This window comes from Halichoeres trimaculatus, unplaced genomic scaffold (assembly GCF_033239565.1).
Source record: "Halichoeres trimaculatus isolate MK-OKI-2021-1 unplaced genomic scaffold, fHalTri1.1 fHalTri1_scaffold_4, whole genome shotgun sequence".
Lineage (NCBI taxonomy): Eukaryota > Metazoa > Chordata > Actinopteri > Labriformes > Labridae > Halichoeres > Halichoeres trimaculatus.
This window is the reverse complement of record NW_027437182.1, coordinates 38,530,512-38,556,088: the sequence shown is the minus strand read 5'-3', so window position 1 is coordinate 38,556,088 and position 25,577 is coordinate 38,530,512. Positions and strand designations below refer to the sequence as shown.

General features: G+C 43.1%; 1 protein-coding gene across 2 annotated transcripts in view; it reads right to left on the bottom strand.

The window, feature by feature from the left end:
* The window catches only part of usp24 (ubiquitin specific peptidase 24), a 117,074-nt gene that overhangs the window by 58,954 nt on the left and 32,543 nt on the right, over positions 1–25,577 (bottom strand). For both annotated transcript variants that reach the window (XM_074667358.1, XM_074667359.1), the window contains exons 25-44: positions 22,921–23,031; positions 22,740–22,838; positions 22,300–22,473; positions 22,077–22,162; positions 16,120–16,228; positions 15,664–15,813; positions 15,435–15,532; positions 13,786–13,881; positions 13,403–13,625; positions 12,968–13,130; positions 11,080–11,241; positions 10,857–10,927; positions 10,603–10,763; positions 10,468–10,529; positions 8,910–9,101; positions 8,698–8,812; positions 7,983–8,127; positions 7,778–7,897; positions 7,573–7,698; positions 7,100–7,198 (exon numbers count right to left, since the gene is read on the bottom strand). In XM_074667358.1, the coding sequence (XP_074523459.1) occupies positions 7,100–7,198; positions 7,573–7,698; positions 7,778–7,897; positions 7,983–8,127; positions 8,698–8,812; positions 8,910–9,101; positions 10,468–10,529; positions 10,603–10,763; positions 10,857–10,927; positions 11,080–11,241; positions 12,968–13,130; positions 13,403–13,625; positions 13,786–13,881; positions 15,435–15,532; positions 15,664–15,813; positions 16,120–16,228; positions 22,077–22,162; positions 22,300–22,473; positions 22,740–22,838; positions 22,921–23,031 (2,562 nt within the window). The remainder of the gene's footprint in view (positions 1–7,099; positions 7,199–7,572; positions 7,699–7,777; positions 7,898–7,982; positions 8,128–8,697; positions 8,813–8,909; positions 9,102–10,467; positions 10,530–10,602; positions 10,764–10,856; positions 10,928–11,079; positions 11,242–12,967; positions 13,131–13,402; positions 13,626–13,785; positions 13,882–15,434; positions 15,533–15,663; positions 15,814–16,119; positions 16,229–22,076; positions 22,163–22,299; positions 22,474–22,739; positions 22,839–22,920; positions 23,032–25,577) is intronic.

The following is a 25,577-nucleotide window of genomic DNA, read 5'->3' as shown; positions in this document are numbered from 1 at the left end:
GGAGAATCAAAGAGGATTCAAAGGGAAACTAGGTCCTGGGATCACGGCACAAGGGAAGAGGCAGACTTGGGAGTGCATTGCTCAACAAATCAATGGGTTGTTGCCTCTCCTTGCCCGCACATCGGGCATGAGTGTAAGATACGGTGTTACATGCTGCAATCCCGTGAGAGAGCTGAGATTATAGTGAAGTTTTTCTCAAACAGTGTTTAAAGCTCCCACTTAACCTGCTGACATCACTTCCTCTGATATTAATAACTGTATACATGTAGCAGAATTTCATCTGCTCATTTACTGGACTGTTCAGGGCGAGGGTCACCAACCTTTTTGAGACCAAAGACTACCTCATGGGAAATGAGTGGCACAAAGGACTACTTGTCTGATAAAAGCTTTCTAAACAAAACTGCACGGATCACTTTTTAATAACATTAATCATAGTAGTAGTAGTAATACTATGTGAAGAGACCGCTCGCTTGTCAATGTTAATGATTACACAATTAATTCACAATTATTATTAATGATGTACACAACATTGGTGGTAGGAAGGAGATCCATTGTGAACAGTGCTGTCTTTTGTAACATGCCTCGCACCTTCAGTGGTTTTTGTGGTGCCAGGTGCCCTCAGGCACTGCATTGGTGACCCCTGGTTTAGGGGGTGGATTATGGAATTTAATTACTGCCAAAACCTCATAAACACAAAAACTGTTTTGTTTGCGGCCAGTGATTTATAAACAAACTCAGTGTGATTTGCAAAAGCAAAACATAATTCACAACTGATGTATTTAGTTTTATTAATGAAAAAAAATGTCTCTCCAACAAATACATCTTGCTTCACAAATACAGAAAAAAATATTTTCACTTAAATTAAAATATCCTTGAGGAGCAAAAATAAAATCTTTCAAGTACAAAAAAAATATTGTTCAAGATTTAATTTTTTCTTCTCGAGTTAAAAAAAATCTGCAAGTAGGAGAAAAAATTCTGCAAGTAGGAGAAACACTGTGGGGGGACAGTTCTGCAAGTCGGAGACACAGTTTTGACATGATTCTACCACGTCATGTGACGTTTGGCACGATCTTCCCGCCGTCACGTGACTTTTGGCAGTAACTTTCCACCGTTCTGATCCGCATCCGCAGGACTTAGATTTATTCATGAACGGCAGCACAAGACTCGAGCAATGTTCTGCAATGTGCACGACACAACAGAAGGTGGCACTGTTGATGCTGTTAGACCATAGATCTACGTCATAGATTCGGCGAGGAGCCCAGGAAAGAGGGCAGCATCACCGCGCAAAATCACGGCAGCACAAGCAGCCAACAGGTGAGTTTGGGACCACGGTTGGTGAAGTTTTTGATTTAACTGGCACTTCCTCCGTTGATGTAATTTATGGCACTGCCGGAACTAACCTATCAAGCCAAATTAACCTTATTCCTGTTTTCTCGTTTTCTCTCTCTCTCTCTCTCTCTCTCTCTCTCTCTCTCTCTCTCTCTCTCTCTCTCTCTCTCTATATATATATATATATATATATATATATATATATATATATATATATATATATATATATATATATATATATAAATACTAAACAGAGGAAATGCCAGTAAAATCAAAAACTTCACCAACCATGGTCCCAAACTCACCTGTTGGCTGCTAATGCTGCCTTGAATTTGAACAGTCCAGGGCGAGTGATGCTGCCCTCTTTCCTGGGCTCCTCGCCGTATCTATGATGTAGATCTATGGTCTTAACAGCATCAACAGTGCCACCTGCTGTTGTGTCGTGCACATTGCAGAACATTGCTCGAGTCGTGTGCTGCCGTTCATGTATAAATCTAAGTCCTGCAGATGTGGATCAGAACGGCGGAATGGTACTGCCAAAAGTCACGTGACGGCGGGAAGATCGTGCCAAAAGTCACATGACGTGGTAGAATCATGTCAATTTTTTTCTCCGACTTGCAGAACTGTTTCTCCGCAGAAATGTTTCTCCTACCTGCAGAATTTTTTCTCCTACTTGCAGATTATTTTTTAACTCGAGAAAAAAAAATTAAATCTTGAACAATATTTTTTTCGTACTTGAAAGATTTTATTTTTGCGCATCAGGGATATTTTAATTTAAGTAAAAACATTTTTTTTTGTATTTGTGAAGCAAGATGTATTTGTTGGAGAGACATTTTTTTTCATTAATAAAACTAAATACATTAGTTGTGAATTATGTTTTGCTTTTGCAAATCACACTGAGTTTGTGAATCACTGGCCGCAAATAAAACAGTTTTTGTGTTTGTGAGGTTTTGGCAGTAAATTAATTCAATAGTGGATCAGCAGCTAAAAGCTGTCTCAGGGGGCAGACTCTGTGTTTAGCATGTTGGCAAAGTCCAACACCAGTACCAATGTCCACTTTTAGGCTTCATAAAGTCTTACTCCCTCCTTCTAATAGTGTTTCACCTTCGGAGCTCTCTGAAGACCCACTTTGTGAATAATTCTTATCTTACCCAGGGAAAACTCAAAGGAAAATCTTAAGAATGAAGAGCTACTTATAGCCCACGTATGCTTTGTGAATACCGGCCCATGTCTATACCTTGTTCTTTTATTATTATTATTTATCTTTAATTGTTATTGTACATTCTTATGTTCTATTTCATCCTTCCTGACCGCCAGAGGCGGTGCTTTAAGCACTTAATGATGCCATATCGCGCATGCACAGGTCAAGTAAGTATACCAACAAAGTCACATGTGACCCTATGATGACCCTGACAGGTCTATATCCTCCAGTGTCATCAGAGAATCTGTTCTTTACATCTTACGGCTCGCAGGTGTTTGGACAAGCGAGTAGCATCTCTTTCAGCGACAAGCGAGAAATGCTACTCGCTTATCGCTGGTAGCCCTGAGACTCTTGTCAGAGTTGCAGTGTTTCAGTTGCCCTCCAAGGGCTGTGACAAGCTTGACTTTGGCTTCCTTGGATAGTAATCCCCAGAGGTTTGTTGCTGCCACATTGGGCCTCATTCACTAACAGTTCGTACACACAAATTTGCGCTTAAATCGTGCATACGCTATCTGGACAACTGGCTGGTGTGTGTGCCGTTTCAGTCACAGGACACTGCAACTCTCATTTCCCATGTAGCTCAGTTGGGCCTCAGGGTCAACTAAGAGAAGAGTTTCCTTGTTCCTTTTCAGACCATCACCTTTCTTGGTGTGGCTCTGGACACCACATGTATGAAGGCTTATCTGTCAGATCCGCAGGTGGACTTGGGCCCTGTTCCCCTTATCTGGGGGGGGGGGCTGATATCAATTGTAACTGTAGTGCCTCTGGGTCTTCTGCCACTACACCCCTTACAAAGGTGGCTCAACAGCTTCCGTCTGGATGCCAGGTGGCACAGGCAAAGGACACTCAGTGCCTCGGAGTTGCCTCGTTGCACTGGCCCCATGGAGGGAGAGCTCTTTCATGCTGAAGGGTGTGCCATGGGCTTGGTTCTGGCCCGTCTTGAGACTGTCACAACCGATGCTTCCCTCACGGGGTTGGATGCGGTATGGCAAAACTGAGCTGTTCAGGGGTGGTGGCCTGTTCAGTCCAGCAGAGACTATATCAGCGTCTTGGAACTGTGGGCTGTGCACCTGGCTCTAAGGCACTTTATGCCATGCCTCAGAAGGAAGCATGTCCTAGTGCATTTGGAAAACATCCCAGCAGTGTTGCATATAAATCATCAAGGGGGCACCAGGTCAGCAGGGTTACTGCGTGTGACCCAGGACCTGTTGAAATGGGCAGCCCTCTGCCTGGCCAGTCTCAGAGCAATGTCCCGACCGGGGGAGGGGAACCAAGAGGCAGATTTCCTATCTCAGGGCATGCCATCCCCAAGGGAGTGGCATTTACATCCCAAGGTAGTGTCCAGCATCTGGGACTGCTTCGGCACTTGCATACATACAGGGATTTGGACCCTGGGCACTGCACTGTGCCATTGATCCTGGAGTTCTTGCAGTTGCTCCTAGACACAGGTCTCTCCCTCTCTACCCTGAGGGTTTATATTGCTGCCATTTCTCAGCATGTTTAGGTAGACAACACCACCATTGGGTGCCATTGGCTAGTTTCTCTCTTTCTGAGAGGGCTATGAAGCTTTTTCCACCAAGAGCCCGGAGGGCACTGGCTTGGGACCGGCACCTTGTGCTTGACAGTCTGTGTTTGCCTCCCTTTGAGCCCTTTGCGGAGGCAGACCTGCGGTGGTTGTCAGCGAAGACTGCGTTTCTCCTAGCCGTCACGACAGCAAAGAGAGTGGGGGAGCTCCACACTCTGTCTGTAGATCCTGCAGGTCTGAGGTGGAGCCCAGATGACTCAGGTGTCACCCTACGGCAGAGGGTTTCTTTTATGTCAAGGTCAAATTTTGATCGGCCAATTCTGCTTGCACGTCTCAACCCCCCACCAGGGAAAGATGACAGCAGGTCAGCACTGCTCTGCCCAGTGTGGGCGTTATGGGCATATGTTAATCATACAGCCAGTATGCAAAAATCAGATCAGTTATTTGTGTGTTATGACAGTCCTAAAAAAGGCGGTGCACAGCAGATTGTGGACGTGATTGCTTGGGCAATCAGGCAGCCGGTAGACCTGTGCCCCCTCAAGTGCGATGCCATTCTACAAGGAGCATCTCCACATTGTTGGCAGCTCTGAGAGGCGTGCCCCTGGAAGACATTTGTACAGCGGCCTCTTGGACATTGCCGAGCACCTTCACATGGTTTTACAGGGTGAACATCCCTGACCCCCATCCACTTGGTGTGGTCCTACTACGGGACCAGCCAGCTCCTACACATTGAGGTGGGTGTACGACAATTGACCAGTTGATCTTTGGGGCTTCCCCAGTAGATTTAGAAAATAATGAAAAAACGAATCACTCCGCATCACGCATGATGAAGTTCTGCCCCGAAGCACACAGACATTACAGACAAATGCGGACTGGAAAAGTTGCTTGAGGAAATCAAATCCACACTTCCTATGATCATTTGCCAGTGTTTACAGAGGCACTATCATCTACCTCTGTGTTTTCTTTACTGTAATGATTCATGTCACAACCTACCTATCCCGTGAGTTGCAGAGAAAACTTCAGTTCTGAGCTATGCCCAGATTTATAAGATTTAGAAGCACAAGTTCCCCCTGTGGTTTACATTTAATTTAACCTTCATTTTAATCAGTCTGTTGGTACTGTAAAGGTGAGTGCTACCCTCCAGAACTTGTGTGTATTTCACATCAGATGATCATTAATCCTTCTCGCGCCCATACAGGATTTACCTTTCTGCTCTCTCTAGGACAGAAATTTTAGTTTGTCTTTCTTTCCTCTTATTCTTTAACAGCAGGGACGTTTTCCTCCAGCTTTTGGTGATCAAACTTGAAAGCCTGCCAGCTTTCATATCACACCATTACTGTGTGTTTCTGTGCAGGGGCATGTCCAGACTTTCAGACTGGGGTGTCTCAAGCTAGGCGCTGCCCAAGTAGCTGCCTGTTGCAGCAGCTCTCTCTTTGTCCGTTTCTTGTAATTTTTTTTGTCTCTTTTTCGTCATCTTTGTATTTGGAGTGGATCATTACTTTGTATGGTTCATTGTTGGTCATGGACACCAAACTTTTGTGGCTTCAGCATTATTTTTACTACTTTTCTCCTGTGTTTGTCTGGAGATCCTACATGTATCCATGGCTGCATTGTTTACATGTGAAATTAGCTGTTAGCAGCCTGTAGCATGTCAATGCTGACTAGTGTAAGGCTTGATGATTTCCCTCTATAGATATTGTATAGAAATTAAATCCTAGTTTGTGGTTTTAGTATAAAAAATGTATTACACATCATGTAAGTCAGCCAGTCTATTGTTTTAAAGCAGTACTTTTAAGACAAAATTGATGAGATAAACCTTTGAATTACTACAAAAGGGATATTTAAAGCAGTAATTGCAAGAACATGTTGAATGAAAAAATGCTGTATGCTCAATATTCCTTATCATTGAATTAATCACCATATTAATTTGATAGACACACAGTCACATGCAGACAAATCAAAGAACAGGAGCCATCTTATTGTCAGCCACCCTACTGAGTGTCTCAGACTGGCTGTTTGTAGCCATGAGTCTGACTACAAGGCCCTCACAGACATATTCAGTCACAGCCATCTCACTAACGTGTCTTTTATACCACGTTAAAGTTCCATTTTCTCATAATGTAAAAGGAAAAAGTTATAACAACCAAAGAGTTTCAGCAGGTCAGCAAAATAGCTTAGAACATTTAAAATGAAACTGTAAATGAGTATAATCCATACATCCAGCCCCGTTTAAACTGCAAATACAGAATGTGTTGTCCATTTTTCCTCAAGCCTTCAATAGGTAGATCTTGCATTCACTCAGGTTGGGTTTAGAGATCTTGGGCTCAAAAAGGTTGGTGACCACTGGTGTACAGGGACCCCTCGTGACCTTGTTGGTATAAGTCATCCAGTGCCTAAAGCACCGCCTCTGGCTGTCAAGAAGGATGAAACAGAACAAGGGTTACGTATGTAACCACTGTTCTATGAACCCTGGATGACTGCCAGAGCTTCTGGTCACTGGGGATCAACGCATCTCGCGAGAAGATTATGAAGGAACAGATCCTTTGATGACACTGGAGGATATAGACCTGTCGGGATCATCAGGGGGTCACATGGGACTCTGTTGGTAGACCTACTCGACCTGCATATGCGTGATATGGTATCATTTAGTGCTTAAAGCACTGCCTCTGCCGATCTTTCAGGGTTCATAGAACCATGGTTACATCCCCCCTAATATAGGATGTCAATTGTGTCTCTGCATGTTCAAGCTTTAACAATTCTCTTCTGCTCTCTGCAACACTAGCTGTACTGAGCGCACCCCCCACCCCGTGCTTCAGCTGGCCATAGGCTGTAAGCCTCAGGGAAACACTGTCATGACATGAGTTATCAATCACCAATAATCTAGAAATCTCAAGCAATTATTATTACCTCATAATCAGTCATTTGTCATTAATAATCAGTTTTCTGAAAAAAAAGTCATAATGATCTATAATCCACTTTCTTCAGGTGTATGTGTGTGTTCTTCAGATATGTGTGTCTGTCACCACCGGGTGTGTCCGTGTTACCTTCAGGTGTTCATCCAGCTGGTCCACCAGGCTAGTGAAGAACTCGTAGGCATCCTGTTGTTCCCTTACGTACAGCTCCTTATTCCACATCTTGAAGATCTGATACAGAGACAGGATGATGGGTCAGTGAACATTTGATTATTTAATTGTCTATGATATGAAGTCACAGAAAAAAGCAGAAGCAGAAACTTCTCTGTTCTTAGTTTATATTTTTTCCATCAGCCAATCACGGATCAGAGAATCTGTTGGCATTCAGATCAGTGAGATCATGTGCTGTATGTTTTTGGGCATGTTGCTATGAATAGTGAATATTTCTTGGTTTGGTCTGTTTATCTACTGAATGTATTATTCTTCACTCAGAAAGGACCCATCTCTTTGTAACTTCATGAATTCATAACACAGCAGACACAGCTCTGTGTACAGGTGAGTGCATAATGATCAGAGGACAGCTGGTTTCAGATCAGGTATGTTACCTTCCAGAAGTTCTCGGGGATGTAGTACTGCAGCTTGCTCTCCATCAGGTGGCCAAACAGTGACTGTACCTGATAGAAGACGCTCTCCTCCGGCTGATCGGTGTCGTCCTCGATGGAAAGAAAAGCCTTCCAAACAAACACACAAATCCATGTTCAGTGCCCCCTGGTGGCTGCAGAAAGAAGAGCACGAAATAGATCTTTGTACCTCTGGTAGACCAGGCTGCATGTAGAGCTGCTGGAACACAGCGTTCATGTAACAAGTGGCTCCTCCATTTTTCAACCCCACGAAACCTGAGACTGAGCGGCTCTCGACAGGGGGGAGATACTGGGAAACATGCAGATCAGGTGTCATTCATGAAACCTTATTGGACTGGATCAATCAATTATGTTTTCAGTCACCGCTGTCTTACATCAAACTCCTTGCAAAGGGAGGGGTCAGACTGGTGGTGCATGGACAGCAGCTCCTTGGTGATGAGTTGCAGGTTTGACAGTGAACTGTCTGCCAACATTACCAAAACCTCATAGGCTGCAAGACGACTGCTGGCTGTACTGCACCTGGAGACACAGACACAGACACAGACACAGACACACACAGACACACACAGACACACACACACACACACACACACACACACACACACACACACACACACACACACACACACACACACACACACACACACACACACACACACACAAAAAGAAAATAGATCACAGGTCAAAAACTAGCAGTAGAAAAAGACCGGAGGGGCATCTTGTTAATTTCTTAACCTTGGTGTCTTTTCTGCACTATTACTTAATATTCTGAAATCTCTTTAGCATAAATCACAGCGTAATGTCAGTTTATGAGTCATAATTATCAACTGCAGTTCATTACAGTTATCATTAGTGTAAGAAGAAATTCTCCAGCTCGTCCCCAAAAGAAAACAACAACACAGTTAACTGCTCTTCATGCGTATAGTGTGACTGTTGGACTTCATTTAAGATCAGGCTTTATTTTATAACAAGTTAAACAGAATGACTTAAACAGTGTCTCACAGGCAGAGTCTATGAGACATGAATCCCCACACTGTTTAATCCACCCAAATAGATCACATGAAGTCGAAGTGGATGCAGATGACATACTTTGGGTGGAAGTCGTGGCTCGGGGCAGGAGAGGGCGTTGGATTCGAGCTGTTGATGATGATCCTGGAGGCTCGAAATAGGAAGTCATCTAACAGCTGTTGAATCAGAGATGGACCTGCAGACGGCAGTTTGATACAGATGGTTATACCTTGTTCAACAAACTACCAACTGTGTGTGTTTGTGTGTGCCCGTGTGTGTGTGTGTGTGCTGACCCAGGTGTTCCTTCTCATTGCCGCACAGTGACAGCAGGGTTTTGATGAGTCGCAGGTGTCCAGCCAGCAGGATGTTGTCAGCCTCACTGGTCTCCATCTCTGAGCTCCAGCTGGGCTCAAAGTTATCCAGCCAGGAGATCTCGTCCTCCAGCATGGTGGCTGCGCTTACTTTGACCACTTCCATCTCTGACACTGCACAAGGAGGAGTACGGAGAGACACTTAATGACAGATTGTCGTTACCTGTGTGTGCATCCATTAGTTTGTACAACAGACTGAGTTTATTTTCTATGTTCAGATGTTGAACTATTTATTGGGACACTCTTACATATTTGACTTTAAACACCTGAGTATAGTGCTTGGAGTTCATTTCAAGTGAGTCATGATTCACAGCTTTGAAGGCCATTTTAAGATTGTTCCTTCAGTGTAATCATTCTGTAAGCTAGCATCTTCAAGGAACAGAAATTTCCTTCAGGGGTGGATCTGCTGCTAATTTTTTGAGATTATAGCCTAAAAACAGATAAACTGAAGGCACAGTTTGCCCCCCCACCCCCCCCCCCCCCCCCACCCCACCCACCCACCCACCCACCCACACACACACACACACACACACACACACACACACACACACACACACACACACACACACACACACAGAACTGTACCCCTGCACACCCCAGTAACACCATCATCAAGTTTGCATACAGGGCTGAGGTGGAGCAGCTGACTGGGTGGTGCAGAGATAACAACCTGCTCCTCAACACAGCTAAGACCAAGGAGCTGATCTTAGACTTTTGGAGGACTAAAACAGACATTCCACCCCTACCCATCAATGGGGAATGTGTGGAGAGAGTAGAGGACTTCCAGTTTCTGGGAGTCCACTTAGAGAAGGACCTGACCTGAACTGTGAACACCTCTGAGCCCCTGAAGAAGGCCCAGCAGAGACTGCACTTCCTGATGGTGCTCAGGAAGAACAGCATCCCCCAGAGACTGCTTGTGTCTTTCTACAGGTGCACCGTTGAGAGCATCCTGGTGTACTGTCTGTGCATGTGGTACACCAGCTGCACAGTGGCTCAGAGGACGTCACTACAAAACAACATCAACATGGCCAGAAATATCATCGACTGCCCTCTCCTCACACTGGAAGAACTGCACCATTCCCGCTGCCTCTGAAAGGCGGGAAAAATAACCCAGGACCCCTCTCACCCTGGACACCACATGTTTAATCTGTTACCATCAGGCAGGCGGTACAGGTCTATGACTACAAGGACAAACTGGTTCAGAGACAGTTTCTACCCAACAGCAGTAAGGGTCCTGAACAAAGACTGAAATCAGTACCTCATTTGTCGTCATAAAATTACAATACAACAATTACCTCATGCCATTAATGCACCTGAACATGGTAGCTATTTTGCACTTTAAACTGTTTTGCACTGACTGAAGGGCTTTTGCAATTTCGTTGTACTTGTTGCAATGACAAGTAAAGTTCTGTTCTATTCTATTCTATTCTATTCTATTGTATTCTATTCTATTCTATAAGTAAAAATGGAGCTGGCTTACTGGTGAGGTCATCCAGGAGCTGACATCTCAAATCGAAGTACTCTGTGCACTGAGACAGCAGCCTGAGGAGGAGAGTATCATTAATAAAATTAATAACTGTAACATAGTAATATCCACAGTCAGGTGTGTTTTTACCTCTGGTTGACTCCTCTCATGACTGACGTTGGACTCCATAACGGCAGCTGAGCTGTGAGAATAACTGAGAGGAGGAACAGATTTGGTTTCTGGACATCAGGGAAGGCTGAGGTGTCAGACTGACTCAGAGTGTAGAGTTGATCACAGGCTACACGTCGGATCTGACAGAGGGAGAGAGGACGAGAGGAAATAGTGACCCCACTGAATGTTTGGACTCAAATTTTCCTCCGGCAGAATTTATGCCCCGCTTTTACCTCTCCGCTCAGAGATCCCAGCAAGATATCGATGATAAAATCACTGACGGAGGGAAGGTTATAAAATGACGCTGCAGGGGAAAGAAGCAGAAAGTTACATAATACACACATACACATGCAAAATCAAAGGCCCAGACTGTCAAACAGTGCTTTATTATAACAATAAATTCTTACGCTGCTTGAGTGTGTGTTGGTGTGTGTGTTTGTAAGCTAACAGTCTTACACAACTGCTGACTGCGAAGCTGTAGACAAGTCACCAGCAGAGACAGAGCCTCCCGGGCGATGATAGCGTCTTTGATGGAAACACACTGCTGCCGGACACATATCCCTGCATGCAGTGCAGTGGGAATGGACTCCCCCTCACTGCTGGAGCTGCAGTTACTTCCTGCAGAACATCACAAGACAGATTTTCAACTCTTGGGACTGTAGCTGTAGTTTGTGAGCAGGTGTCTGGGGTCAGGTTAAAGGTTTAGGGATGGACAGAGGACTCAGACAGGACACACAAGCTGTTTCACCTTAAAGAACACCTATGTGTGTGTGTGTGTGTGTGTGTGTGTGTGTGTGTATGTGTGTGTGTGTGTGTGTGTGTGTGTGTGTGTGTGTGTGTGTGTGTGTGTGTGTGTGTGTGTGTATGTGTGTGTTAGGGTTGCACGATATACCGATACTGAGAAAGCATCGATACCACGTGTTTTCAAAAAGTAAACGATACCACGTGTTTTAAGTATCGATACTCCAAGGCAATTTTTCGTCTGAATCAGATACATTTTGACTCAGGCAACTTGAGTGTCTGCAGCCACCGAGCTGGGTCCTCCCTCCTCTCTGAGGAGTGGGCAGAGACTTGCTCTCTTTCTTGCTCTGCAGTGTGTGTGTTGCTGCAAGTTAGACAGTGAGCCTGTATTAGCTTCGCGAGTCGATGCTAGGCCGTTTTCAGTCCGACAAAGTTGTTAAAGTGCATCTTAATTATCCAGTCTCGCGCTGACAAACTCACAGTTTGATTTCTTAAGCTGGATGCAAACGTACAGACGGAGTTACAGACATGGCTTCAAGTTTACAGAGGTACTGTGAACCGGCCGCAGCTTGTCGAAAAAGCCGGTGCACATAGCGAAAGTTGTCATTACTCTGCTTACAAAGCCGACAGTCGGGGCGGCTTCGTAAGCCAATACATGTATCAAAGCCCATCTATAAAGCTTACTACAACACACACACGGAGGCACTACAAACATGATGAAGCGCCTCATCGTTCAGCATCCTCACCTCCTTAAAGAGCAAGAGTGACAGATTCAAACGACGAGCCCAAACACAAAAGTCAAACGAGTGTCAATCACTTTGTGACAAGAAAACTAGTTCACTACGACTTGTTGTTAATACGACGAATAATCAGCGTCATAAACACATGAGCTGTGGAGCACACGTAGCCCTGAGTCACAGAGCTGTGTGGTGCTGACACAGTTTGAATAAGTGACAAGTGGTTTTCTAACTTTAACGAAGAAACCTATAGGAGACACTAAAGTGTTGCATCTGTAAAAGAGCTTAAATAACACGGGTACACTTTTTTTAGAGTATTCATGTTAAAAGAGTACTTTTCAGTGTATTAACACACTGTGAAGGCTTAACTACAGTGTGCTGAGCATGAAAACAATAGATGGCTGTTTAAGTCTGGAATTGTTATTTTACCTGCTCATTCCTGTACAACAATTAATATTTTCTGGTTTTCTATTTAGTTGAATTATTCTTGAGAACAATAAATGAGTTCAGGTTCCCTCTAGGAACTGATTCTGCATATAATCTATAATACTTTGTGGGTGTGTGTGTGTGTGTTTTCTTAAATATTAGCCCTATTTACAAATCTCCCTTAGCCCCACAGACACACAAACAGATGTCAAAAAACTCGCTTGAGGCAGCCATCTCTTTAGGCTGTTTTTTAAATTTGTTTTCTTCTATTTTAAGTTTGCCATGGTATTGGTAAGTATTGATATCGAAATTTTTTAGGCAGGTATTGTATCGAATCATAATTTTGGTATCGTGACAACACTAGTGTGTGTGTGTGTGTAAGATTGAGTTTTTTTTCTTGCTGTTGCTGAAATCACACTGAGGTCATCTTCCTGCCTTACCTGTGCTGCTGACTCGGGTGCGGACACCTTGTGGCAACAAGGAGCTATGGCTCTCTCTGATTGGCTGTGGGCTGCCGACCAGATCCAACCTGCCGGCTGCAGCTGCCCAGGTGAGACGCATAAAGCAGGCCACCGTGGAGGTGAAGTCGCCCACCTCCATGGTCTGAAGAGGAAACGAGCCAGAAAGGTTTGTTGATTTATTAGCGTTATTTTGTTCCAAAAGAGTCATAAAGTTTTTTATCATTTTTACAGCAACACTCTACTTTCTGCAGTACAGAACTGTTAATTAACGATCAAAGGGTATGGTGGCACACTATGGGAAGATACTGGAAAAATTAGGGTGTTCTCAAACTTTTAACCAGTAGTGTATATGAGTAAATTGTAAAATAGTTAGCAGATCAGTCAGCCCATTAGCCTCCAGATGAGTGGGTTTACCTGGATGGCTACACGCGCTGCAGGTATAATCTCCTCCACTCTGATAGATGAGCGCTCAGACAAAGACATTTGTCTGTATGATGACTTTTCTGGAGTCCCGCACAGAGATAACTGACGTCCAGAGCGCCCAGCGTTTCGAAACGGACGAGATGACAATGTATCACCATCCCGGATTACATCATCATCCAGCGCCGTAGGCATGCTCTGTCCAACCAGGAGAAACCTGCGAACACATAACTCAAATCTTAAATTGCAAACATTCCTCCTGTGTCTGTGTCTGTATCTGTGTCTGTGTGTGTGTGTGTGTGTGTGTGTGTGTGTGTGTGTGTGTGTGTGTGTGTGTGTGTGTGTGTGTGTATGTTTGACAGACAGATGTTGCTCACCTGGCCAGCTGCAGGCAGATCGAGTAAACTCCCTGTCTGGTCTCATAGTCCACCTCAGAAGGAATCGAGTCTCTCTGCATCACATTCACCACCAGACTGCACACCATACACGTACAAAAGCACAGACAAGTACGTACACCAAAAAAAAAAAAAAAAAAAAAAAAAGCACAAACACACTGTGACTGTTGTAATCAGGGCCACATGAACCCCAAAACATATAGCTCCAAGTTCACACCAAGTTCAGTCATGGTGAAAAAATGCATCCAGTGCTCTGGTAGCTCTCTGAGCCCCAACAGCTACTTTCACCTATATGCATGAAATCTTTTGTGTGCACTGTAGATGTCCTGATCTAACATAAATGATGAGGATGGGCTGATCACTGATAAATTCTGCACATTTCCATAAAGCTTACATATATGGACCAAACAGGGCAGTACCACCAGAAATAATGGGGGCAGTGTCGCTGTTACTACCTGTGTTATTAGCTCTATTGAGGCTCGACGATAAAATAACAGGCCATGGGGCAACATCTGGTTTTGAAAAACAAAGCCTATGTAGAAGTTTTAAAAGTTGCTGTTCATGGAAAATCCACTGGAGGCTGGCTGCAGAAAGACCAGGAAACACATACACAACAAGCCAAAAAAACAAGACTTTAACAGCATTAAAAACACATTTACAGACTGGTCCAAGAAACAGCTTTGGTCTGACATGCTAATTTGGTGCTTTTGACGCACACTGTGGAGGGGGGGTTTAGTCAAATACAAAGTAAACAACCTAAATACTGTGAAAATATCCAGGTGTGTGAGTGTGAGTGAGAGCTGAGAGAGGAAGAAGACTCTGCAGGTTAGACTGTTATGAGCCACTCATTTTCTTTTTCCTTTTTCTCCAACTTGTGAGTTAGTGTGGTCACGGCGGACATCGACCATCTTAATGCACCATGTTTTTACCTTGCACTGTCACCTTTTTGCCTTTATCCGTTTTCTATTTTACACTTGTTTTTACCTGCACTTTTAACAATTTACTGTAAAGCGACTTTGAGTTTTTGAAAAGCGCTCTATAAATAAAATGTATTATTATTATTATTATTATTATTATTAATAAAGTATTGCATTACAAATTAGCATCATCCTTGCAGCGTCCGTAAGGACGGACGTTCTTATTCTGATGCTGATGTTAAGATAATGACAGTCAATGCAGCAGATGTCAGGCAGTCAAAAAGCATAGAGTAACAAAGTGTAATTTCCGAAGATACCGTGTCCAAAGAGACAGTCTGAAAAATGTGAACTGTAAAATAAAGGCTGATTGTGGTCCTCAAGGCGTCTGTTTCCAAGAGACTGACAGGAGGTTGCGTGAGTTGAGTGAGAAACATAATGAGGGCATGCCCATTACCAGTCATCAGAATGACATCTGAAACATAGATCTTAGTGATTAGATTTAAAAATTGAAAGGAGTCTCGAATAATAATTTAAATGATTTTCTCAGAATTTCAATTAAAATACTTTCTTTAAACAAATTAAATTTTGGTTATCGGTATCTTTTTCTGAAGATTGGTCTCGATAAAGGGGGGTGGTCTTATAATCAGGGTCATTCTATATTTGGGTCAACACGGTATTTGATGTCTTTCCATGTCTGACTGCTCTCTCTGGTACCTGAGGCCACCTGCTTTCAGGAAGTTCTCACAGAAAGACCTGCTGCTCGTTTTGGCCATCTCATCATCAGAGGTGGGCATTAACTTCGAACTCAATACCTGAGAGAGAGGGAGAGAGAGGGAGGGGGTGGGGGGTGTCTCAAATGTGGAACAGTTGTTTTATCATTATACTTTTTAATAGTAGATTAAACTAGACTGGGTTGTATGGAGATTGTGTGGAAAGGTGTTACCTCCAGGTTGTACAGCACTCTAAAGGTGGACATGCCAGGGGCCGAGGACCTGAACAGAGACTCCAAGATGGAGGCAGCACTCGGCTGGTGCTGCTGTTTGGAGGACAGAGATGGAGAACGAGAGCTCTGACCAAGGGTGAAGAGGGTTTTCTACAAAATAACAAAACAAAACAAAAAATAAACAGAAGGAGAGGGGGAGAGGGAGAGAGAGGGGGAAAGAAAGAAGAGACGTTGTTCACTGTAGGTGTGTAAATTGTTCTTAAATATGATGTTGTTAATGTGATGTGCTATCTCGTTTAAGTTTTGGCAATACTGTCCTGATGTTCATACCATTAATTCATTCTGATTTTTAATGGAATTGACATGCAAAGACGGAAATGAGAGCGATATAGAGAGACAGAGAAAAAGAGAGAGATAGACAGGGCCACAGAGGGAGTCCCTGACAGCTGGATGTACCTGGTGACTCCACACGCTGGATTCTTTGGGGACAAAGTTGTCAAGAGCGTCCTGAACCTCTGGATCTGTAGGAATCAGCAGGAGCAGCTTCCTAACACGCAGAGTGATCCTGCAGATCAAAGATTTAATATAGGGGGACTTCAACTGCTGCAGCTCCACGTACAGTAACAGTGTTTGATCTCACGTAAATGAGTTGTTAAAGAAATTGTTTATCATTTGCAACATGTTGGAGAGTGAGTTTTCTTTATTGAGATCTAAATCTCTCCGTTTCTATTTAACTGTTTCTTTCAACGTATGAAGCACTCAATAAATTTATTAGACCACCACCCAGTGTAAGGTGTTTGCCACTGTTGCCTTTAATTTAACAGCATATTGCTGATTGTCTTGTGTTTCTGTAATAGTTAATCCACCAGTGTGTCTAAGCTCTGTGATCAAAAAGCGTATTTTTAGCGCTAAAATTTCATTATGTATGTAACCCATGAATTTTTTAATGTACTGTTACAAAAAGCAGAAAAAAGTAAAGCACATCACAATTTTTTTATTTCATTCCGAAACATAAAAATGTGTTTGAGTGGTCATTTATCCTTGAGTAGTTTCTGATTTCTCAGAAGAGAAATCAGAACTAAGTTTGAAATTCTTGACTTCTATTCAAATGTTTATTGCAAGGAAACCCACTGAGAAAGAAAGAGTTTAAATAAAAGCTCTCCATATAGCTGGATGGTTTTCTCATCTTCATAACAGGTGGTCTGATAAATTTGCTGAGCCCTGTATATGTGTGTACAGGTGCATCTGATGATCATAATACTGGGAAAAAGTTACATATTTGAGACTCATATTTAAAAAAAGTATCATGGGCAGAATCTTGAATCCTATATCTTGTTATTGTTTTAATTGTTTTAATCTTTTATTGTTTTTACTATCCAGATGTTTTCCTTTCCCATATTTGGCAGTGATTTTTTTTTATGTAAAGCATTTTGTTACAATGTTTTTGAAAGTGCTATGTATGAACAAAGTTTTGTATGTATCATTTTTGTTGTTGTTATTTATATTATTATTGTTATTTTTCATCAAGTTAAAATGTTGCATTAAACAAAGATTCCTGTTGCATTAAAATAAGATTTTTAAAGCAGAAAATTGGCCCTCTGAAAGATTGTTCATTTAGATGCACTCAGTACTGCCGTGCATCTATGAGGGATTTGTTTTGGCAAGACCCTAACGATATGATTTGCATCACGATACTTGGGTCACTGTCGACTCAAACTACAAGTTTAATAAGATGTTAAAAATGGTTTAGAAAAAAATACCCTTTAAAACTAGCTTAATCTAGGTAGAAATAAATGAATGAGAGAGTAGGTTAATTATGTGTTTTTTATTTTGATAAGTTTCGGTAAATAAAAATAGTCACGTGCAGTTCTGAAGGTAAATAAACAAATAAATGAAACTTGCAATATGAATGATCACCTCATGCTGCTTACTAGGGGGGATAGGGAATGTTGTGGATGTTGTCGAATGTTGTCGAATGTTGTCACCGCTTAAAAGCGCACATTTCCCTCTGGTAGGGTTGACCTACTTTCAAATTACGCACTTCAAGCTGCAGGTGAGGGACGCGCGTCTGCCAGATGCTGTGCTCCCTGAGAAATTCAAAACTAAAGAGAAAAAAGTGGAGCTGTGCATTCTTTGTAAACTGCAGAAACAAAAGAGGCAGTCTTAACCTTTCAAGCAATTGTAGTTTGGTAAATGTTGCCCTGACGATGCTGGCACAGGTGCGCGCAGGGCCTGCGCTCTGCAAGTGCCTGCACCCCTTTGTTCTCTGTTCTCGTTGTTTATCTCCTTAACACAATAAAGATACGTGATTAAATACTAACATTATGGAAAGGAATCATAAATGAATAAAACTTTGATTGTTTTAAAATTATTCTTTAGTTAAGGCAAAGCAGAACCTAATTTAGTTTACAGCTCGGGATTTCTAAAGATTAAAAGGAATAGTTTTAGTTATTTGTAAGTAAAACGTAAGTTTAAGCTATAATTAAACTTTATTTATTTAAATATATTAGTTTGATAGGAATGTTGACTTTCTTTTAAAATAAAATGCTTAAACTTTATGCTCATGCTTCATTTTTGATGATTTATATGAGTTCTTAACATTGTTGTATTTGGTCTGCTTACTTTAAAGGTTTTTAACCTTGAAAAGAATATAGCGAATCTAAGAAGAATCTGTCTTGTCATCCGTCAAGAGTAAAATCCAGTCTATTTTGGGTAGTTTTCTCTTCCTTTCAAGTTGGGATCACTGCACAGCTAAAAAGGAACTTGACAGTCATGATACGATTATATCTCAATACCACAATATTGGGATTCTATTGTGATATTCTACACAGTCAACTATTTGATTAAAAACATCTTTTCTGTTTTTTTGTGTTTGAAATAATGAAAGTCAGATGCAGTGTTTCATACATACATACACTAAGTGCATCAAGTCTGTCACTTATACTACTGCAACATTAAACTCATGCTGCAAAAAAATTATTGGGTGAAAGATTTGGTCAGTTGATGAAACAAAAAAAAGGGTTACTTTTTGTAACCAATGTTACTCATATAAAAATCTAATATTGCACAAAACATGACTATGATTGTTACTGTATTAGTCTACCACACTGTAAAAATCAAACTTAAAATGATTTTAAACAAAGTGATCCAAGAAAAGAGTGAAAACATTAATGTTTAGGCATCAAAACCCACATAATCAAGTTAAGCAGTTAATATTTTGAATATACTTTGAGCTTATCTTTATTATACAGTTTATGGACAACATACAGCGGAGTGGCTCTTCAGTGCCATCTACCGCAGTGGAGGTGCGGAAGACGTATTATACTTCCAATTCTCCTAAAATATGAATTTTTATTTCAATAAAAGTATCAATATCAAGAGTTAAAACAGCAATATTTTAGCACAGGTCAAAGTATCGCAATTTATTGCCATATCAATAATTTTTCATACCTCTAATTACTACATTGGTGCAGTTTGGGATGATCCTAATAAATGTTTTTTTTTGTTTGCTTTTTTTTGTCTTTATATTAGGAAAAGCACAGTTTGTTTTCCATTATGCGTAGATTTCTGTATCCATCAGACTAGTACATAAAGTCTTAGTGACTTTTTCCACAATGCTTTCCCAGATTACTAATATTTTTTTCCCTTATAAGTCATTTCAGTATTCACTATGACATAAACCACAGAACTGGAGAGCTCACCACCTCTAGATCAAAATAAGAAATAAAAACAAAAAGACAATGTGTAGGGGGTACAAATTCTAAAAATTCACAACTTAAGTCAGTTAAAGTCTGATTTTGCATGTTTAACATGCTCAGTCCATTTAGACCACTTTTTATGAAAGTTTTCTTGTTGTGCTCTGAGGGAAAATCTTATCTTATTATCTTTTCCATGATAAAATCCATTCCTGTATGGTGGATGGATCAACTGTTAACCATTTTGCAGGTTTGGCTTTTTTACTAGCTGCCAATAGTATACCAAATAGTTTTTTATTGTTTATATTATAACTTACAGAAAATAAGTCACCAAGGTACACAGTTTCACACTTAAAACAAATGTCTAGTCCAAACGCATTACTAACGTTGATTAATCTGTTTCCAGTAATTTTTAATAACCTGACAGTTCCTGGAGGTGATCAGCTCCTTCAGACCCACATAATTTCCAACAAGCATCACCACCTCCTCCATGTCTTCTCTGAACAGGGGTAACAAGAAATCTCACCACGTTTCCAACAAAACTCGTGCAATACATTTGACACTGTTTATATCCACTGTAACTGGCATATTTTTTCCCAGCTTTCCACGGAAATCAACACATTGCCTTCTTTTTCCCACTTCTTCTTAATATATTCCGTGCTCTCTTGTTTAGAATCTAATATGCCATTGTATAACCTGGAGATGATTTTAGTACATACTTTGGACTTGAGAAGAGATAGGAATATTTATAAGAACCCTGATTCCCCCTTTTATAACACTATCTTTAGGTTTTGGTTAAAGGAGTGTCTTATCTGCAAGTACCTGTAAAAATCATCCTTTCCCAACCATGTATATTTTGTAGGGCTTCAAAGCTTTAGAATGCCCCCTTGTGGACAAATGAGTACTAGGTAGTCAGATCTTTCGTTGGCCATTGTTTAAATCTATCATCACTTTCATTTGGGACAAAATCTGAATCGTAGGAAGTTTAGTTGACTCTTCTACTCTGCAAATTTTTACTTTTTCCTGCCAGGATTTCAGAAGACTGTCCTGCATGGGACCAGTAGTCCACCTTGTAACTTTGCATCTGCTAATAAAGCCTGTATTGGTATGTTTTTATTGTTGTGCCTTCTCTGTCCTTCCAACCTGCTGTGTATGTTCGGTGTAGACAAGCAAATAAAAGGTCTTAGCTGGGCTGAGTAATAGTATTCTTGTACGCAGGGGAGACCTAGTCCACCTTTTTCTTTTTTCAATTGAAGGGTCTTGTATTCAATTCTGGCCTTTTTCCTCTGCCATATATATATCTTGATATTAAACTATCCCATTCTGAAAATTGTTGACGGGGTATTTTGATTGGTAGGCATTGAAAAGGGTAAAGCATTCGTGGAAGAACATTTATCTTGATTGAATCAATCCTGGAACTTAAGCTGAAAAACAGGATAACACTCCATTTTTGTGTGTCTGACTTTAGCCTAGAGCTTAAAGGACCATAGTTCATTTCAAATATTTTTGAAAAATCCTTTGGTAATGTGACTCCCAAATATTTGATTTAATCTGCATCCCATTTCCATTTATATAAATTTCTTAATTCAGTTCAAAGGTCATAATTGAATGTTAATACCTGCATGGATTAAAGTGGAAAAAAAAAATATATATTTGACTGAAAATTATTTTTTGTGTTGGTGGTGGTAGTAGGGGGTCGGGGGCTGCATTACCTCCTAAGCCCCTACTTGTAATATATTTTCATAATGTAACAATAGACCTTACTATTGTCATTAATTGGATATAAATCACATAACTTCATTTTTTTATTATTTCAGTAACAATGGTTTAATAACAACAATGCACCTGCTATATTCATTTTCCTGCACCATGAGCTAAATGGCTGACCATTGTTGCCCATTTCATTCAGCCAAGCCCATCTCCACTTATTTACTGATTTGTCAATCACTGACACGTCAGTGCCCTCCTCTAACAGCAGTGTGTCCATGTTTGCAAAAACGCAATGCGCATTGACGTAGACTAATGATGCAAACTGAAGTGGCTTAGTGTAGGCTTACGCCCTGTAAAATAGGGCCTTACAGACTATTTTATCTCAGCCTCTCTTTAATACTGCTGCCAATTAACGCTTAACTGCTCCAATCTGCCAGACCCTGGACACGGCAAACTTTAGTATGGAAAGAGCCATTTTGCCCTCTATTCCACCGAAGTTGTGAGAAGTCGTGTGGAGCCGCAGGTGCAGCGGTGATGCGTGTTAACTTCTGGGGGGTGGGGGCAGGGGGCATTTACGGGCCCGCCGATCGTCACAGCCGGCTTTATGCGCCGTTACGCTGCAAAACGGCACCTGCAGATAATAAAAAATGAACACAACATGGCACTCACTCAGCTCCATCACTGGCATGGAGCGACACCAAGCTAAAGGGCTGCATCCGGCTCCGGAACTGCGGGCTGCAGGGAGCCGCAACAAGTGACAGCTGACAGGGGTAAGACAGCGCTGATGCACATAACTACAGATGAGGATGCCATGCAGGTTCATGTCAAGAAACACAGACTTTTCCTTTAAGCCCACCTGACCTGCAGTAATGCACTAAGCTCCGCACAGCTCTGACAGATCTTCATATGAACTTCTTAATATGGTAAAGAGTTTCTTCTTTGTGCTTTCTGTTCGCTGATAAAGATTCATTTCTCCATAGATGTTAGGTAGACCTTTTAGTGTCTCACCTGGATTCATCAAGGTTAGCGAGTTGGTAAAGCATCTCAAACACGTTGCACACCAACGCCATCACCACACCAGGCAGGGACTTCTCCTGCAGAGGGAGAGCAAGACACACATAACCACATGAACACAGGTAAACACAAGCACACATACACACATGCACACAGACAGTGTGAATGGATGTCAGCCTGTATGGTGCTGTGGGGTGAGTCAGGTGCGAGACGGTACCTGTTCTAAGGCGTAGGCGGAGTTGAAAACGGCTGAGCTGGAACTGCTGGAAGCTGAGGCCGAGGACTCAGAGCTGCCAGAAGGTGTGCCGGTGCCAGAACTCTTCACGGTCAAACTCTGCTCATCATTGAAACCCAATTGAGACAGAAGCTTCTGGTCCCTGTTCATGGTCAGCTAACACACAGGGAGGAGGGGGCAGAGTCAGATAATAAAAAGGGGTGAGGTTTGTTTGAGGCTGTGTTTCCCCTGACCTACAAAGAAGACCAAAGAGGATGAGGAAACCCTGGCAGAGTAAATCCCTTTACACTGATTTTGAACAGATGCCATTACTAGCTTCTGGGGAAACACATGACCAGGAGAGGAGCAACACACTGAGGTAAGAAATTCAAGTAAAACTTCATTCAAAACAAAGTGACCAACAACCACTGAGAGACACTTACCACACTGTCATTGGCAAAGATCTGCACGTTATCCACTGGACAGCTCAGGTGCTCGGAAATCTTCCACCTGATACTTCCTATGGTCTCATTACTGTGTGTCTACATGACGCACACGAAGAGAGGTTATTTCCCTGCAGATGCACCTGTGTACTTTATGCAGGTGTTACAGGTAAAGTCTTACCTCTAAGGTGAAGGTGTCTTTGGTTGATTCATAGGTGATGTGAAGAGTGACGGGGTGTCCATTGTACGATGCACCATGAGGTAGAATAGTTCGAGGAACAGAGTACATGTCCTACAGAGACAGAAAACACTTGATCGTCAATACAGAGACATCAACATACAGACCACATCAACCTCTGTGTGTGGCTGCTTTTTGAATGAACAGTCAAATTCTGTGAAACTTGCAAATGTATTCACTGGATGTATAAAATCAACAGCATGGGGCTCTCAGCTGGGTAAATGTCTCCTCCTTCTCTCGAGGAGGGCCTGTTCACCTGTCCCCACTGAGTTGTGATTTCACTGCATCTGTGCCCACTAGGACTAGGACTCTCTGAAGTGTTGGCCAAATCAGAGGGAGCGGCTGGAAAGCATAAAGAGGGCCCTCTGGCCAGGGGTGGGCCTGCGCATCTTGGCCAGGAGGGCTGGTGGTTTCTCTCAGGGAGAACCAAAGGGGACAGTGGGTCGATTCCTCTGAGGCAAAGAGATCGACCTGTGCTCTGGCGAAAAAGACCCCAAATTGCGTGTACCACCTCTGGGTGGAGGCGCCACTCTCCAGGGGGGGGGGTATTCTGACGGGAGAGGGAGTCTGCAAGATGGTTCAGAGTCCCCAGCAAATACATGGCCCGTAGGCTGGCTAGCTGGTCCCTGCACTGTCCTGTGTTGCCAGACAGCCCCCCATAATGAGAGACTGGCATCTGTGGTGACAGTCTCGCTACGAGCTGGGACCACACCCAGTGGAACGCCTCTCGACAGAAAAGCCCTGTCCCTCCAGGGGGCCAGGGCAAGAAGACATTGCCGTGACACTCTGAGCTTCAGGTGACGATGCCACTTGGTGTCCAAATGGAAGCTGTTCAGCCACCTCTGTAAGGGTTGCAGCAACAGCAGACCCAAAGGGACCACAGGTGTCATGGACATCAGCTTTCCCAAAAGCCGCAGCATAGTGATATAAGGCAACATTCTTCCGCCTTCAAAGAGTGTGAGGAGGCGAAGAACGTTGTCCACCCGTTGAGAGGATGGCTGGGCTTTCATGGCTAAGGTGTCAAAGGTCACCCCAATAAAGGTCATCCTTTGGGAGGGGTTCAGACAAGACTTCTTGTAATTTATCCAAAACCCAATCGAGCCACATGACGAAAGAGCTTGGCATACTGCCTGGACCACCTGAGAATGTGATGGTGCACAGATAAGCCAGTCGTCTAGGTATGGCAACACTTTTATGCCCTGCGACTGTAGGGGTGCAAGTGCTGCTTTCACACATCGAGTGAAGACCCTGGGGGAGAGGGAGAGCCCGAAAGGGAGCACTCAGGACTGCCAGCGGCGGCCTTTGTAGGCAAAACGGAGAAACTGCCTGTGCTGAGGTGCGATGGGGATATGGGGGTCACAGTGCGTAGGACATCCGCTGTAGTCAGCATGTGGAATGGTAACCCCTTCAAATATTGATTGAGCCCTCTCAGGTCCAGTACCTCAGGGGACACCATGAGAGATGCTATGGCTGGCTCAACATCAGGCATCTGCTCCAGGCCGGCTCCAGCTGCATTATGCATGGCCGCCAGTGTCCAGCCATCTGCTGAAAGCCGGGAGAGAGCCCCAGTATCTCTCCAGCAAGCATGAAGTTCTCTTAAATAGTCCCCAGAGAGGGAAATAGAGAAAGCAGATGAGGGTTGCCTCCGCCAAAAGAAAGCGCTTTCAGGAGCAGAGTGAGTCTGCTGTGGCAAATCCAGCTGCAAACGCTCCAAAGCTGTGCGCATGATAGCCTGCATTGAGCTATTCATTGTCACACTTGATGAGCTCCGAGCTGACGATGGGGACCCTGGTACTGAAATCAAGGAGACCTGACCAGTATCATCATCTTGGAAATAAGAGGCCGAAGCTGCTAGAGAAATAACATGGTCCTCTGGTGCAAGCACTGGCATAGGCAGGGTGGATGGTCCTGCTTCCTCTGTGGGTGTGGCAGGTTCACGTTCTTGCAAGAGAGACCTCATCTCTGCCAACTCTGCATATTATTGATCAACCTCCGAGGCAAGTCGCTGTTCAGCCTTTGCCTTCTTCTTGGGGGGGGGGGCAGATGCAGTAGCAGACACACTGCGGCGCTTCATGCGTCTTGGTTGGTAAGAGGGTAGCTGTCCTAGGGGGGAGGGATCCCCATTAGCAACAGAGGACACCTGTTACAGTCTAGCAACCCTAAGGGCCTGAGGCATGTAGCTGTAATCCATACATGGCTCGTCAGATAAACCCTCTCTAAGGTGGTCAGGACTGAGGCACCCTGGGCAGAGGTCATGGCCATCACGCACTTGAAGGGGGGCACCACAGGAAACACAACAGTGGGAGCCTTCCATTGTGAGCGACTACACTGATCCCTGGTTACGATAAGCTGAGGGAAGGGGACGTGAATGACGCCTACACAGCAGACACAAGTCACACAACACAGATGGTTTATGGTAGTACATGTTATAGTGGACAATAGAATTGCAGGAGCTGAGGGAGGGGTCAGTCGGCTGTAATCTACTACCTTTGTGTGTCTGTGTGTGTGTGTGTGTGTGTGTGTGTGTGTGTGTGTGTGTGTGTTTTATTATTATGGAAGTGATGCCAAGCAGGAGAGCAAGACAATTTAATTGAAGTATT